The 13,998-nt window shown below is 36.7% G+C and overlaps 1 protein-coding gene across 2 annotated transcripts in view; it reads left to right on the top strand.

The window, feature by feature from the left end:
* The window catches only part of LOC110115872 (probable isoprenylcysteine alpha-carbonyl methylesterase ICMEL1), a gene marked incomplete at its 3' end in the record, with an annotated part of 53,731 nt that overhangs the window by 9,425 nt on the left and 30,308 nt on the right, over positions 1–13,998 (top strand). Inside the window, 6 exon segments of one of the 2 annotated variants that reach the window (XM_020849271.2) lie at positions 9,921–9,997; positions 10,265–10,334; positions 10,444–10,524; positions 10,659–10,733; positions 10,841–10,942; positions 12,129–12,269. In XM_020849271.2, coding sequence (XP_020704930.1) covers positions 9,921–9,997; positions 10,265–10,334; positions 10,444–10,524; positions 10,659–10,733; positions 10,841–10,942; positions 12,129–12,269 — 546 coding nt within the window. 2 annotated transcript variants of the gene reach the window in all.

Here is a 13,998-nt window from a genome sequence, read left to right as displayed (position 1 = left end):
AAAATAATAATAATGGTGACAATAAAATAATAATAATAATAATAATTAAAATAGAATAATAATATTATTAAAATAGTAGTTTTACTGTTTTTAAAATAATTAAATAAATAAATATTACTTTTAAATGAAATTAATTTTAAATTGAAGGAAATTAAATTACGAACAAAACAATATATTATACGTAATTTTAGGATAAAAAATAAATTTATTATGATTATTTGAAGAAATCTGGTTTAAAAAGAGATTTAAAATTAATTTTTAAACAAAAATTGGCGGCTGCAGGGGTCAGCCCGCCACGTGGCAGCGTTCGACTCGCTCTTCAAACCGCGGACGCGGTTTGCAATCATTTCCAATGATTGCGCCACGACGCAATCATGGTATGTGATTACACGCAAAACCATGCAATCACTTGTCCGCGTCAGCACTTGATTGTGGCTGTTGATTCTGCGCGGTATGGATTCAACAGTTCCGATTTCGTTGGACCGACAGCACACGCGCGGGATCATGATCCACGGTCAAACAGGTCCGCGAAAAGACTTGATCCCGATTTTTGATCACGAGATCAATGGTGCGGATCGCTCCCCAGCGGACGACTGTGCATCCCGAAACCCTTAAACAATAAAAACTCTCGTTCTCTCGATTGGGTGAATAAAATTTTACGAAATTTTAAATGTACACTCTACTTGTGAATATAAATTATGGGGGACCAAGAACACGACTTAATACGCGGTGTACGACAAGTTATTTAGATCTATGTGTTCTATATAGGGTTTGAGATATACCTCAATCCACACGGTGGATTCAATATATCTTAGGTTCTCTGAGCTTGTAGACTGTCCACGAATAATGTTGTAGAAGATCCCTCGGCCTCTCAACATCTGGATCGAGCTAGAGAAGCTTTGGAATGTTCCTAGGCTCGGTTTGCCGGAGATCTCGCCGCCGGCGAGCTTTAGACGTCGGGATTTGATTGAAAGAAGTCAAGGGAGGTGGTAGGGGTGCTCACACGAAGTCTCAGAACCTAAGGAGGTCTAGAGAGAGAGAGAGCAAGCCAAAAAAGTCCATAAAATGCCTTAATTTTTCTTATTTAAAGGACCTAAGCCTCTCATCCATGGCCAAGATTGAATCAAGAGGTTATTTTGAGGGGATTTTGCTTGAAAAAGCCGTGGTTTGAATTAGGGAGCAAAAGGAAGGAGTTTAATGTATTAAATGGATTTATTTTGACTTAAATAGGTCAAATTTGACCATGTAAGACTTGGGTTTACCGAGTCAATGGTCAACCCAGTCAATATGGTCAATTTGACCTAAGGGATCGAAGGTTTGAGTCAAAGCAAAGTTTGGAATTGACTTGAATTAATTTTAGGCTAATCAGGGCTTAATGGGTCAACCCAGGTTGACCTGGTCAACCAGGTTGACCCAGGACCTGGGACTGGGCTCAACAGACTTGGCTTGACTCCCTGAACCCATTGGGAAGGGTCCTGGGGTCTAGCCTGGTCAAATTTGACCAGGTCAACTCTTTGACCTTGGTTTGGGGAAAAACAGGTCAATAGAAACCATCGTTTTATCTATGACGGAATCGCCGCCAGTATTTCCGGCTGAAAGATCGACGGAAGACGAAAACAATAAAACGTCGGTACATAAAAATATTCGGCCGGAAATATTTTCTGGCGAAAATAGTACGCCGGTTTTAAGTGATATCATAGCTTTGGTGTGACATGAATTCTGTGGTTGATTAATCTCACCTTGAGTGGGTCAACCTAACTTTGCCCAATGGCTCACAACAGAGCTTGTTGGTGACAAGCTTGACCGACTGAGAAACTTTGCTAAGTTTCTTGGGTAGACTTGGTTGACTAACTTTGGTGAACTTGGTTTGCTAGAAACTTGGTTTACTAACTTATTTTTGGCTATTTTATTTGGTTTCAACGATTGCATTCTCTCTAAATGGAGCTTCATGTGGTATTTTATGATGGTAACTTAATTAATTATGCAAGAAATTGTTGAAATTAAGACCCTTTAAATTAGGACTTGGCAAGGTTTGTTGGGCTTATAAAATAACAATCTTAGTACAAGTGTTCAAACAAAGTTCTAATAAGGATATAATACAATACCATAAAGTTTGAACAATATTCAAAAAAGGGTTAGCCCTAAATAAAAAAATACTTCAATTCACTATAAAGCATATGAATCATTAAAGAATAAAACAATAAATAAGTCTTACATCTATATGGAGCAAGTTCTTTGAACCTTCCAGTCTTAACAATATCAGTCCAGTGAGGAAGTTCAATCTGTTGATTATAATTGATGGGCAAGATCAGGTATAAAGCCATATAGCAATATGCATCAAGCAAATTGAACGTATGTAGAGTTCTTTGCATTATAAAACAAAACATACCATTTTTACCACACGGGAAAAGCAAGCAACTATCGTCATTGTATAATAAGAGATTCGAGACAACAAACAACAAGATGTATAATACAAACGAGAAGGCATACTGTTAAAACGAGAATTTGAGAGGGAAAAGCTTGAATTTTATTAAGCAATCTACTCTCTATTTATAGATCTATACAAGGTATATCAATAAGGAAACAAATAACTCTTATAATAATATGAATATAATTATTCCTAAATCAATGGGAGGAATTAATGCAATCCTTGTAGTCCTCCCACGGATTACTGTTCACACTCAATGGTCAACCCAGTCAATATGGTCAATTTGACCTAAGGGATCGAAGGTTTGAGTCAAAGCAAAGTTTGGAATTGACTTGAATTAATTTTAGGCTAATCAGGGCTTAATGGGTCAACCCAGGTTGACCTGGTCAACCAGGTTGACCCAGGACCTGGGACTGGGCTCAACAGACTTGGCTTGACTCCCTGAACCCATTGGGAAGGGTCCTGTGGTCTAGCCTGGTCAAATTTGACCAGGTCAACTCTTTGACCTTGGTTTGGGGAAAAACAGGTCAATAGAAACCATCGTTTTATCTATGACGGAATCGCCGCCAGTATTTTCGGCTGAAAGATCGACGGAAGACGAAAACAATAAAACGTCGGTACATAAAAATATTTGGCCGGAAATATTTTCTGGCGAAAATAGTACGCCGGTAAAAATTTCCAACGCGTGAATCACCGGCGAAGGATTTTTTGCTGGAAATCCGCTGGAAACCAATAATTTTCGGCGTATTTCTGTTGTTACCGGCAGATTTAGTCCGCCGGTATCTGTTTCCTTTCCTGTAGTGTCAGCTTCTTTTATTCCCTCCCCTCTTTTTATTCAGAAGGTAAGGGCCACCTCAACATAGCTCAATTTTTGACTGGTCGGCTTTCACCCCTTCTTAAAAAACGATATGCCCCAAATATTCCATACTGGTCTGGGAAAAACAGCACTTCTTCAGGTTGGCCCTCAGCTGATGTTCCTACATAACTCTCAAACCACCTTCTAGTCTGATCTGCTGTATACTTGAATATCATAAAAAATACCAACACAAACTCTCAGAGGTACTGCCTGAACACCATGTTCATCATTGACTGGAAAGTAGCAGGGGCGTTGGTAAGCCCAAACGGCATGACCAGAAACTCATAGTGCCCTTCGTGTGCCTAAAAGCTGTCTTGGAGATGTCTGCTTCCCTCATTCTGATCTGATGGTATTTAAACTTCAAATCTAGCTTGGAAAGTATTACTGCTCTATACAGTTCATCCAAGAGCTCATCAATCATTGGAATAAGGAACTTATCCGGCACTGTTCCCATGTTCAAAGCTCTGTAGTCCACGAAAAACCGCCAGTTCCCATCCTTCTTCTTGACCAGAAGAACTGGATTAGAGAAATGACTCACACTTGGTCTGATGATTCCCGCCTCCAGCATTTCACCAATAAGCTTTTCAATATCATCCTTCTGAGATTATGGATATCGCTGACGCTGATGGGTGACACTCCTTCCCTCAGGACGATGGCATGTGCCTGCTCTCTTGGTGGTGGCAAACCTTGAGGTGGATGAAACACCTCCTGGAATTATGTCCCCTCCCTCTTCCAATCTAGCTCCCTCCAAACTGTGTAGCTCCATCAAATATCCTATACCCACAAACTGTATCTTCCTCACCATAGTTTTAAGTGAAACTATGGATTTGGATAGTGTTGCATCTCCCTTGATTACTACTTTTTCTCCCATCCACCATCAACTCCATCATGAGTACTGCCCAATTAACCTTGGTGTTTCCCAAGGTCTGCAATCACTTTATCCCTAGGATGACATCTATACTTCCTAACTTCAGTGGAAGAAAATCTTCCCTCACTTGAATCCCCTAAATCGTCAGTAACACTCCTCTACAGATCCCCTGGCTTTTGTCCACCTTACCCGTACCTATCATCACCCCATAACAACTGGTATCCACCAATTTTACTCTCAATTAGTCGACGACTTAATTGAAAATGAAATTATGGGTAGCCCCACTATCAATCAGCACCACCACCTCCTTGTCCTCTATCTCCCCCTTCACCTTCATGGTATAATTCGTAGTGAATCCTACCACTGAGTTCAGGGAAACCTCGACCAGATCCAAATGCAGCTTCTCCTCCATCTCCTCCTCTGACCCCTCCTCACCTCCCTTCTCATTTTCCTCGTCATCACAGGCAGTGAGAACCTGACGAGATCGGTCCTTGCACCGATGCCCTGGCGTATACTTCTCATCGCACCTAAAGCATCCTCTTCTCCTGCATCTCCTTCTCTGCCAGCCACTTGAAAATTCCCCCACTCCCTCCGCCTACTATCTTCTCTTTGGTGGCCTCCCTACTTCCTCCTGTTGTTGGACCTTTAGGTGATAGATGGGTGCTCATCATCCTGTAAGTGCTCCCGGCGCTGTAACTCCTGGCTCTCCTTTCTAGATTTCTCTAATTATCAACTAATTGTGCCAACTTCATGACCTCCCCTAAGTCAAGAGGCATCAGAACCTTCACTGTTGCTCGGATCTTTGCTTTCAACCCTTCATGAAGTTCCCTTCCAATAAAGTATCTGATAATAGCTCCACCCTAACTGCCAGATGGTCAATCGCTCTCCGTAGTCTGCTACTTATCCCTCCTGTGTCAGAGCAAAGAACTGCTTATAGAAATCTCCTCCCCGATCAGTTTGGAAACGTTATATTATGCAATCCTTAAATTCCCTCCATTTCCTGATAGGTCTCTTATTGTCTCTCCACTGATACCATGACAGAGCCTTCCCTTTCAAGTACAAGCCTGCTTCTGTCTGCTTCTCCTCCTTTGTTAGCCCATTGACTGTGAACTATGTCTCCACCTTATAAATCCATCCATACACATCGTCTCCTTCAAATATGGGCATCATCAGCTTCCTAACCTTCTATTCACCACCATTTCCCCTTATTCTTCCATAGCTTCCCCTCTGCCAAGTGCTAGACCCTCCCCAAGTCTTCCGGTCTTTCCTTGCCCTACCATAGCCCTTCGAATTCCCCCCTTCTTTCTTTGAAATAATCACCTCGGCGGCCATAGTATCCCTCATGGCGTTTCCCATATCCACCTGTTTCTTCCCTCTGGATAGGCTCCAGATGGGGTCTGCTTCTTTCTCCTTCCATAATTTCCACATCATCTTTCTCCCTATGGATTTCAGAATTCATTCTTTTACCTTCCACACCTTTTGCCACGGAAGCTGCCATTTGGTTGTGGTTTTTCAATATTTTTTCATCATGTCTTGGAGATCGGCTACTTGTCCTTCCATGGAGTTAATCCATTCCTCCACAATTGTCTTACTTTGATTCATCTCCCCTTCAAGTTTTTCTTCCAAAACATCCAGCTTCTTGGCCTCCATCACTATCCAGAGTTTGTAAATTCACAAAATATGAATTTGGGTCTCCAAAGACAATAACTCTATTTTCCAGACCAAAAACAGCTGGTGGAATTTGTCGAACACAGCCCTCCACTGGTCCCAAAACTTGCTATGATACCAATTTGATAGAAAATACTTGAGTTCACAAGTAACCCTAATGGGAAATACTTGAGTTCGCAAGAAAACCTAACAATAATCGGTAAAACAACGAGAAAAACCAAAAAAAATGGTGGAAGAATAATCAAACGATAGATAATCTTATAGCAAGCAAAGCGAAATAAGAATGAAGAAAATATACAATTGATCCTCAATTCAAGAGGAGTATCGTTCTCTCGCAATCTCTAGACAAGAAGCCTAGAGCCCAAGACGCCAAAGAGACTCCAGGGGAAATCCAAAATTTTGCATGCCCTAACTCTAGCCTCACCTCATCCTTAAATGAAAATCTTCCTAATAAAAAACATCCTAAAATAAACCAATTTCAAAAACTCTCCTTATGCATTAGTTGCCCCTTTCTCTTTCTCCTGTTTGCTGCCTCAAGGGGGGCCCACCTGCTGGCCGAACCAATTAAGGAGGCGGTTTAGCCCGCCTCCTGTAGAATTGGACTGGCCCCTCCTGGGTCGGTCTAGTTAGTTCTGTAACACACGGACATAAAACGACACGAACATGTCTTTTTTTTAAATTATAGGGCATGGGTACGACATTAACATGTCATTACAATTTTTTTTATATAATGTATATAAATTAATGTAACATCATATTAGAAATGACAAACAGTAATAAATGAATATCATGATAACTTGTTTAGCTTGTAATATAAAATATTTAGTACAAAATGTCTAATACTATCACACAAACATAAGCAAATAACCATTTACTATAACATTAAGCATTCAAGCTTCAAGTACTTAGTAAATGGAATAATAGGATTAGCTTCAAAGGTTTGTCTTTTGCCTTCAATATCATCATCATTGAATATCATTTGTTTCTAACTCTTGTTCATTAAAAAAAAAGATTTGTAGTCTCCAATATTCCCATATAATCAAGAGACTCAAATTCATCTCCAGCAACATCCCACATCTTGTTATCACCTACTATATAAAATAAGTCTTTCTTGATTGAAGATGAAAATTTGTATGCATATAAGCTAAATATTCATCCCATTGTGGAGTAATTTTGTTCCTATTCATCGATTGAATGAATGAGTATGTGCTCTAATTTCTCTCACAATAAGAGGAGGATGAAACTTGACCATGAAGTTTTATTACTATTGATTGAAGTAGCACTGTTGAAGCTCTATGAATCAACCATCACATCTTTGGATCTATCCTCCATGAATGAACCAAAGATTCTTGATCACCAAAATCCTCTAAATATTCAAAAAATTTTGCAAGTTCTATATTAATCTTTCTTCTCTCCTCCTTATTTGGAAAATATTATTTCAAACATATCTTTATCTTATTTGAAATTTTTAAATCTTTTTATGGTGAGACACATTGAGGGTCTTCTTGAAGCCATTCTTTACTTGAATATTTTCAAAGAACATAAATAAAGTAAAATTATTAATTCTTTAGCCAACAAATTAAAGATTAATTTAAAAGATATATTCAAATTTTCTTTGGATTTAATGAGTGAGCCAAAAAATAAAGAGGTGCATTACTTTTGCTCCACATATCCTCAAGAATAGTATAGACAATCTCCAAAAATTTGAGTTTTTATCTTGTGCCTTTCTTTTATGTCTGTATATAATTTCTTTCACTTTAGCTAACATGGAGTCCTACATCTCATAAATCAAATGTAGGCATGATTTATCGTTTTCTGCCTCTCTTAACATATCATAAATTGTATCAGTAAAAGCCAAAATATAATCAACATCATCCCACCACAAATCATTAAGATATTTTCTTTTATATATCTTGCCTTCCCAATGTCATATTCTCGATAGCAAGCCCACTAACTAATCACCATAAATTGAAGAGTTTTATTTATTTATTTGAATCTTCTTAATATGATTATTACATAGGCAAAATGAGTTTCAACGATAGCTAACATTCTTAAATGTGAGAAATCATTAAAGATGGATAGTCTCATTGAGTGGTTTGTAATGAAATTTCTTATTAGAATAGCGTCACTTGCAACCACTTTTATCCAATGCCATTTAGTGTAGATGATTTCATTAGTCTTTGTATTTTTGACTGCACAAATATTTTTTAGAGCAAGATTTAAAGTGTGTACAATACATGGAGTCTAGAAGATATGAGTATATATTTGTTCCATCAATAATCTTGCAACTCTACATACTGGTGCATTATCAGTGATAACCTGCACAATATTTGATTGCCCAATCATCATTATCACTTTTTTAATCAAATTAGAAATGAAATATTTATCTTTTTATTGCCCTTCACAATTCACAGCTTTGATGAACATTGGATAATTCTCTATAACAGTCATGAACTTGATGAGTGATATTCTTTGAGGATATGTCCAACTATCACACACTAAACTGACACTTTTTTTTTCACACTCATTTCGTAGGTTCAAGTAATGTCTCAATATTTGCGCTCTCTCTCTAATAATTTTGATCTTATTGCATTGTATCCAGGTGGAACATAACCTGCAAGGTTGTTAATGCATGCAAAAGTAAATGCTTTCTCATAAAAAGGATTCCTTGCCAATTTGAAAGGATGTCTAGTTGAAAAAAAAAATCATTTCAATTTCATCATCTAGTTGCTCTCGCATTTGCATATTAAAAGTTTTCTCTAAGGAACTACTTGCAACTCATTTTTTTTCTTGGATTCATATTCTTTACTTTTAAATGAACCAATATGAGCAACTCTAACAGAAGATAAAACAGTGTGGGATGACTCATGAGTAGAGGGAAAATGTATCTGTTTAGGAAGTGTCCTCTTGATCATTGATTTAGCTTTATCAACTTGTCTGTTCAATTCTATCAATTGTGAAATAGTAATCTTAGGACAGTTTAATTCCATGGCCATAAATTTTAAGTAGATGTGCTTTCACCCTAGGATATAATCATTTGTAAGAGACACCATATTAATTGCATTTGAATGACACATCTTCTCCACCATAAAATTTTTTCCTAACTTTGTAACATGATCCCATAAGGGCTTATTGGCTTCTACAGAAGGCTCTGTTAAACCTTCACCACTTCCAGTCCCACCACCATTAGAGCTCATTTTGCTTTAAAAAAAACTAATGAAATGGAAGATAAAAAGACTTAGCATTAGGCAATCATACACACTTTTGCTTAGATTAAAACTCCATGCTGAAAACTACATTATTCCAACTTATTTAGATGTGTAGCATAATCTAAAATATTTAATTATCAAACAATAATGCTAAATTTTTTAAAGGGCTCACCTCGTCGCATAAAAGATGTAGACTCGAAGAAGACGAGCAGACGAGGAGGTTCTGGGCTCCAAGCATGCGATCTCTACGCTTGGTCGGCTCTCTTGATTGCGCAAATGAAGAAGACGATGGAGAGCGATAGTGTAGAGAGAAATCCCTAAGGCATACGAGCAATCTGGCTTGTATTAATGCATATGCGGTTCTCAAATGTCCCTAAAGATCTTTTATTTGATTAAAATAATATAAAATATAAAAATTTTGTAATTTAAAAAAATTATTATCAATAGGACATGCATGCAAATTTAAAGTTAAATAATTGAACACGTGTCGGCCTTGTCCAACATGTGTCCGTGTCGGCCTTGTCCAACATGTGTCCGTGTCAGACACTGCATTTCCTCTTTAAGAAGTGTGTCGGTGTATCATAGGTAGAACAACTTTCCGATTAATCTAAAATTGGCCATAGTGGGTATTTATGAATGCTTATTTGTAGAAATATCCTTCATGTGTGATTGTTAGCCTTAGATCTAATCATATTTGGGATGTTCAGTGAGGGTACTACTAAGATCAGATGTCCTTTATCCCATTTCAGTGGCACCTATTGTAGGTTTCTATGGATTAAAAATATGAATTTATCACATTTTCTTTTTAAACGCATTCTTCAATTAATGTAAAATTTTAGCAGTGTACCTTACACAGCATGATATTTTTTCTGATTCTTTAATTTCATTCAGTGTAGGGTATCGCTGGATCACAAAGTTTTTGGCCCTTGTTTTTTATGCTGTTCTTCTTATGCCTGGATTTCTACAGGGTAAGGATTTCTCAATTAACTTAATTAAGTGTTAGTATTTATTGGCTAATTAATCAAGTGTTCTTTGTGCACAAGGATATGGTCGGGATCTGATTAAGATGTCTTTTTTTTTGGCTTTTAACCACCTTACATACTTCTGGATTATGTAGTAGTTTGCTAATTTTCTGATTGATGAGAATGTATGCTTTTGTTTTGTTTCGTAAGTTTTGAACCATTTTGTTAGATAAATAGTGTTTCCGTGGAGATTGACATGTTTGTTCATGGTAGTTGGTTACTACTATTTCTTCTCTAGTCAGGTCCGTCGAAGCATAGTTTATGGTGACCAGCCAAGAAACCGGTACTGAACTCTATAAATTAATATAAGATGTTCTGTTCATCGCTACTTGTGTACAGTCTTCCTACTCCTTTTTCTTTTGCTTACCCAGGCATGTATCTTCTGTATGCAGGTTGGATCTGTATTTACCTACAGACAGCAATGGCTCAAAGCCAGTCGTGGCATTTGTGACTGGAGGAGCCTGGATTATTGGGTTTGTAATCATTGGCGTGCATGCTCATATAAAAGAAAAGAAAAAAAAAAAGAAAAAAAAAAGAAAAGATTTTGTTTCTTTTGGTTCAAATGGAGCACTAAAAGGTCTTGACTTGTAGAATATTCATTTTGCAGTTATAAAGCTTGGGGTTCTCTACTGGGGAGGCGGCTGGCAGAAAGAGGAATAATTGTTGCATGCATAGATTACCGGTACTTAGTTGGGTTTTTATTTATTGTGCTCCCAACTACTTATTTTTACACTGATATAGGCTAATAATTGTTTGTTTATGTGTACTTTTGTTGTTTTCCTTTGGCAGAAATTTTCCTCAAGGTACCATTAGTGATATGGTAAAAGATGCTTCTGAAGGAATATCATTTGTTTGCAATAATATTGCTAGCTATGGAGGCAATCCGGACCGGCAAGTAACATTTATTTCTAAAAATGATGGCTCTTATTTTTCTTTTCATTTGTCAAGATGTTCTTTTTGAAACTTTTTCTTGGTTGACGCCATATCATGTGCTAATAGCATATACAGACATGCACGAGTGTACCAGCTTATACGTATACCAGATCATGCATCTTTATACCAGTTGATTGACTCCTGAATTGTCTTTAGGGTTGGCATGCATTCACATTGATAGAACCCGTTTTACTGTCATTTTTGGAACTAAAGTATGCATCAAGAAAAAGATGGAACGAAGAATGTGATGGCATCATTATTGCATGGATTGCCACTAATAACATTATTTCTGAGAACCTTCTACTGCCTAAACTTCCTACTAATATTTCTAGGTTTGTGTATAAATGTGGTCTTGCTTCCCTAGTGCGTGCTACATTTGTGTCTGTTGAACTTATATAGTTAAATTAGGTGTTTTTCTCTTGTATGATAAAATAAAAAATTCATAATTTTGATGTTGCGGTACTTGCTGTTTGTTCATGACTTAAGTTTTCGTCCTTGATAGCTGATACCAACTTTTCCACTGGATTTAAGTTTGAGAAAATAAAAAATGAAAACAGTGCAGTAAATTGATAAGTAGCATGCATTTCATAATTTAAAATTTGACGGATGCATTCAATCTTCTTAACATTTTTTCATGCTATTGGATTGAAATTATGTCTTATATGTTTAAATTTCAAAGCTAATTTTCTATAATGCAAAACTTGACAAATGAAAAAATTAAATTGATTTATATTACATTTTCAATGAAAATTGTGAAAGAAATTAAAAATTACGTTTAAAACTCTAGTGAAGCATTTTTTCTGCCTAGCAGTAGGATCACCTAAATGCACCGTTCGTGTAATGTCAGTAGTACCATCAACATATTGACCGCTGCTATCTAAAAGGAAGAGATTTTTGTCACCAACAATGCTACAACTCTCAGGATTTGGGCGGTAATGTATAATAGCTCCATTTGCACCATAGCCTAAAATAAGCAACAATAAGTAACAAACTATTAGATTCTAGAATTTTTATGAAAGCTATGCAGACTATTAGAAAAATCCATGAAAGGCATGCAAAAAAAAAAAAAAAAAAACATTGCTCTTGTACTAAATGCATTCTACATGAATACTTTCTTACTTCTATGAAAAATTCCATGCTGTAGGATCTACTTAATGGGACAATCTGCGGGTGCACATATTGCTTCTTGTGCTCTTGTGCATCAGGCAATTAAGGAATCCGGAGAAGGAGATGGCACTAGTTGGAGTGTCTCTCAGTTGAATGCATATTTTGGTCTATCTGGAGGGTAATGAACTATAGCATGCCATTAATTCCTTACATAGACGTACTGCTTATTTTGTAAATGGTTTTCTTAACCTTGTTTTTTCCACGGATATTAATAGGAGAGACTATTTTCTAATGCAATTGAATCTAATATGTAGAGCATTGTACGGAACATTTTTTGTAGCAAAACTATTAATTTATTCATTTTTCTTTTTCATCTTTGAATTGAGTGGACTTTTTACTTGAAGTGAAAATATCTTTGAATTTGAAGTGTTTCCAATCACTACAACAACAACAACATCAAGCCTTTATCCCACTATGTGGGGTCGGCTTCATGAATCATTTTTCTCCATTGTGTCCTATTAAAGGTCAAATTCTTGTTTAAATTTAATAAATAAAGGTCATTCATAATATTTTCTAACCAAGTCTTTTTAGGTCTGCCTCTACCTTTCTTAACATAAGTCAAATCTAATACCTCTACTCTCCTAACCGGGTCATTGGAAGGCTGCCGTTTTATGTGACCAAACCATCTAAGGCGACTCTCTCTAATCTTATCTTCTACTGGAGCTACTCCAACCTTTTCACGTATATGCTCATTTCATATCCTATCTCTATGGGTAAAGCCACTCATCCACCTGAGCATCCTCATCTCTGCCACACTTAACTTAGTATTATGATTCTCTTTTAATGACCAACATTCAGCACCATAAAGCATTGCAGGCCTCACTACCATCTTATAGAATTTTCCCTTAAGTTTGAGGGGTACTTTTCTATCAAAAAAAAAAAAAAAAATTCATGAATCTTAATTGAATTATCAAGACTTAATAGAATTAGTAATGTAGCACATCATGTGGATGAAGATAATTAAGGTAAAATTATAATTCCAAGAGCCCAGTAATGATCATATAATTTCAATATTTCAAATACATTTTATATTTTATTTTTCATTTGAAAACTTATATGATCAGCAATGACATGGTTATGCATAGATGAGACATTAAAAAAATATATGGTTGGAACTTCTTTTTGGTGTCCACTAGCTCCCGCTTTCTCTCCCTTTTTTTCTCTCAAATTTTGTCTTTTAAAAATTAGTCTTTTAATGCTTATAAATATAGGTTGATATTTATAGACTAATTCTTTTATGATCAAAAGCCTATTCATAACCTGTTAACGATCCTCATGAAAATTCATGAATGTAAGGAAATTTGTTTTGGTGCGTAGCAACACTATGCTTGCGAGTGCAGCGATTCTGACCTCTTTGTGTAGAAGATTCTGGTCGTGTAGGTACAACGGCGCCAGCTTCTTTGGTTTAAGGTTTTGAGTGGGTGTTCTACGGCGCTATGGTCTTGAGTGTTACGATGCTGGATTTGAAAAATCATTTTTTAAATGTCTCAATCCACGCAATAATTTAAGTACCAAAGCCATACCTCACCCTCCATTCAATTTCTTGGTTGGGAAGGAAAAGGAGGAGAAGGGGGAGAGAACATAAGAGACAACTGCCCCATAGCCATTTTCATCCGTTCTTCTAGTTATAAAAGTTTTTCCGATCGTGGTAGGTATCTGAATTATATTTCTATTATCAATGATTTTGTTTTGATTTTCTCTCTCCCAAATCAGATTAAAATGTATTATCTCCTGATATAATGAACTTTTATTGTATAATTGACATATATAACATGCATAGTAAGTCAGTGTATTTGGCATAACATGCATCTGGTACAACTTAGATGACTTGCATGTATATTGACATG

This window comes from Dendrobium catenatum, unplaced genomic scaffold (assembly GCF_001605985.2).
Source record: "Dendrobium catenatum unplaced genomic scaffold, ASM160598v2 fragScaff_scaffold_873, whole genome shotgun sequence".
Taxonomy (NCBI): Eukaryota; Viridiplantae; Streptophyta; class Magnoliopsida; order Asparagales; family Orchidaceae; genus Dendrobium; species Dendrobium catenatum.
Note: the sequence above shows the minus strand (reverse complement) of the source record. Positions and strands in the feature narration are given on the sequence as shown.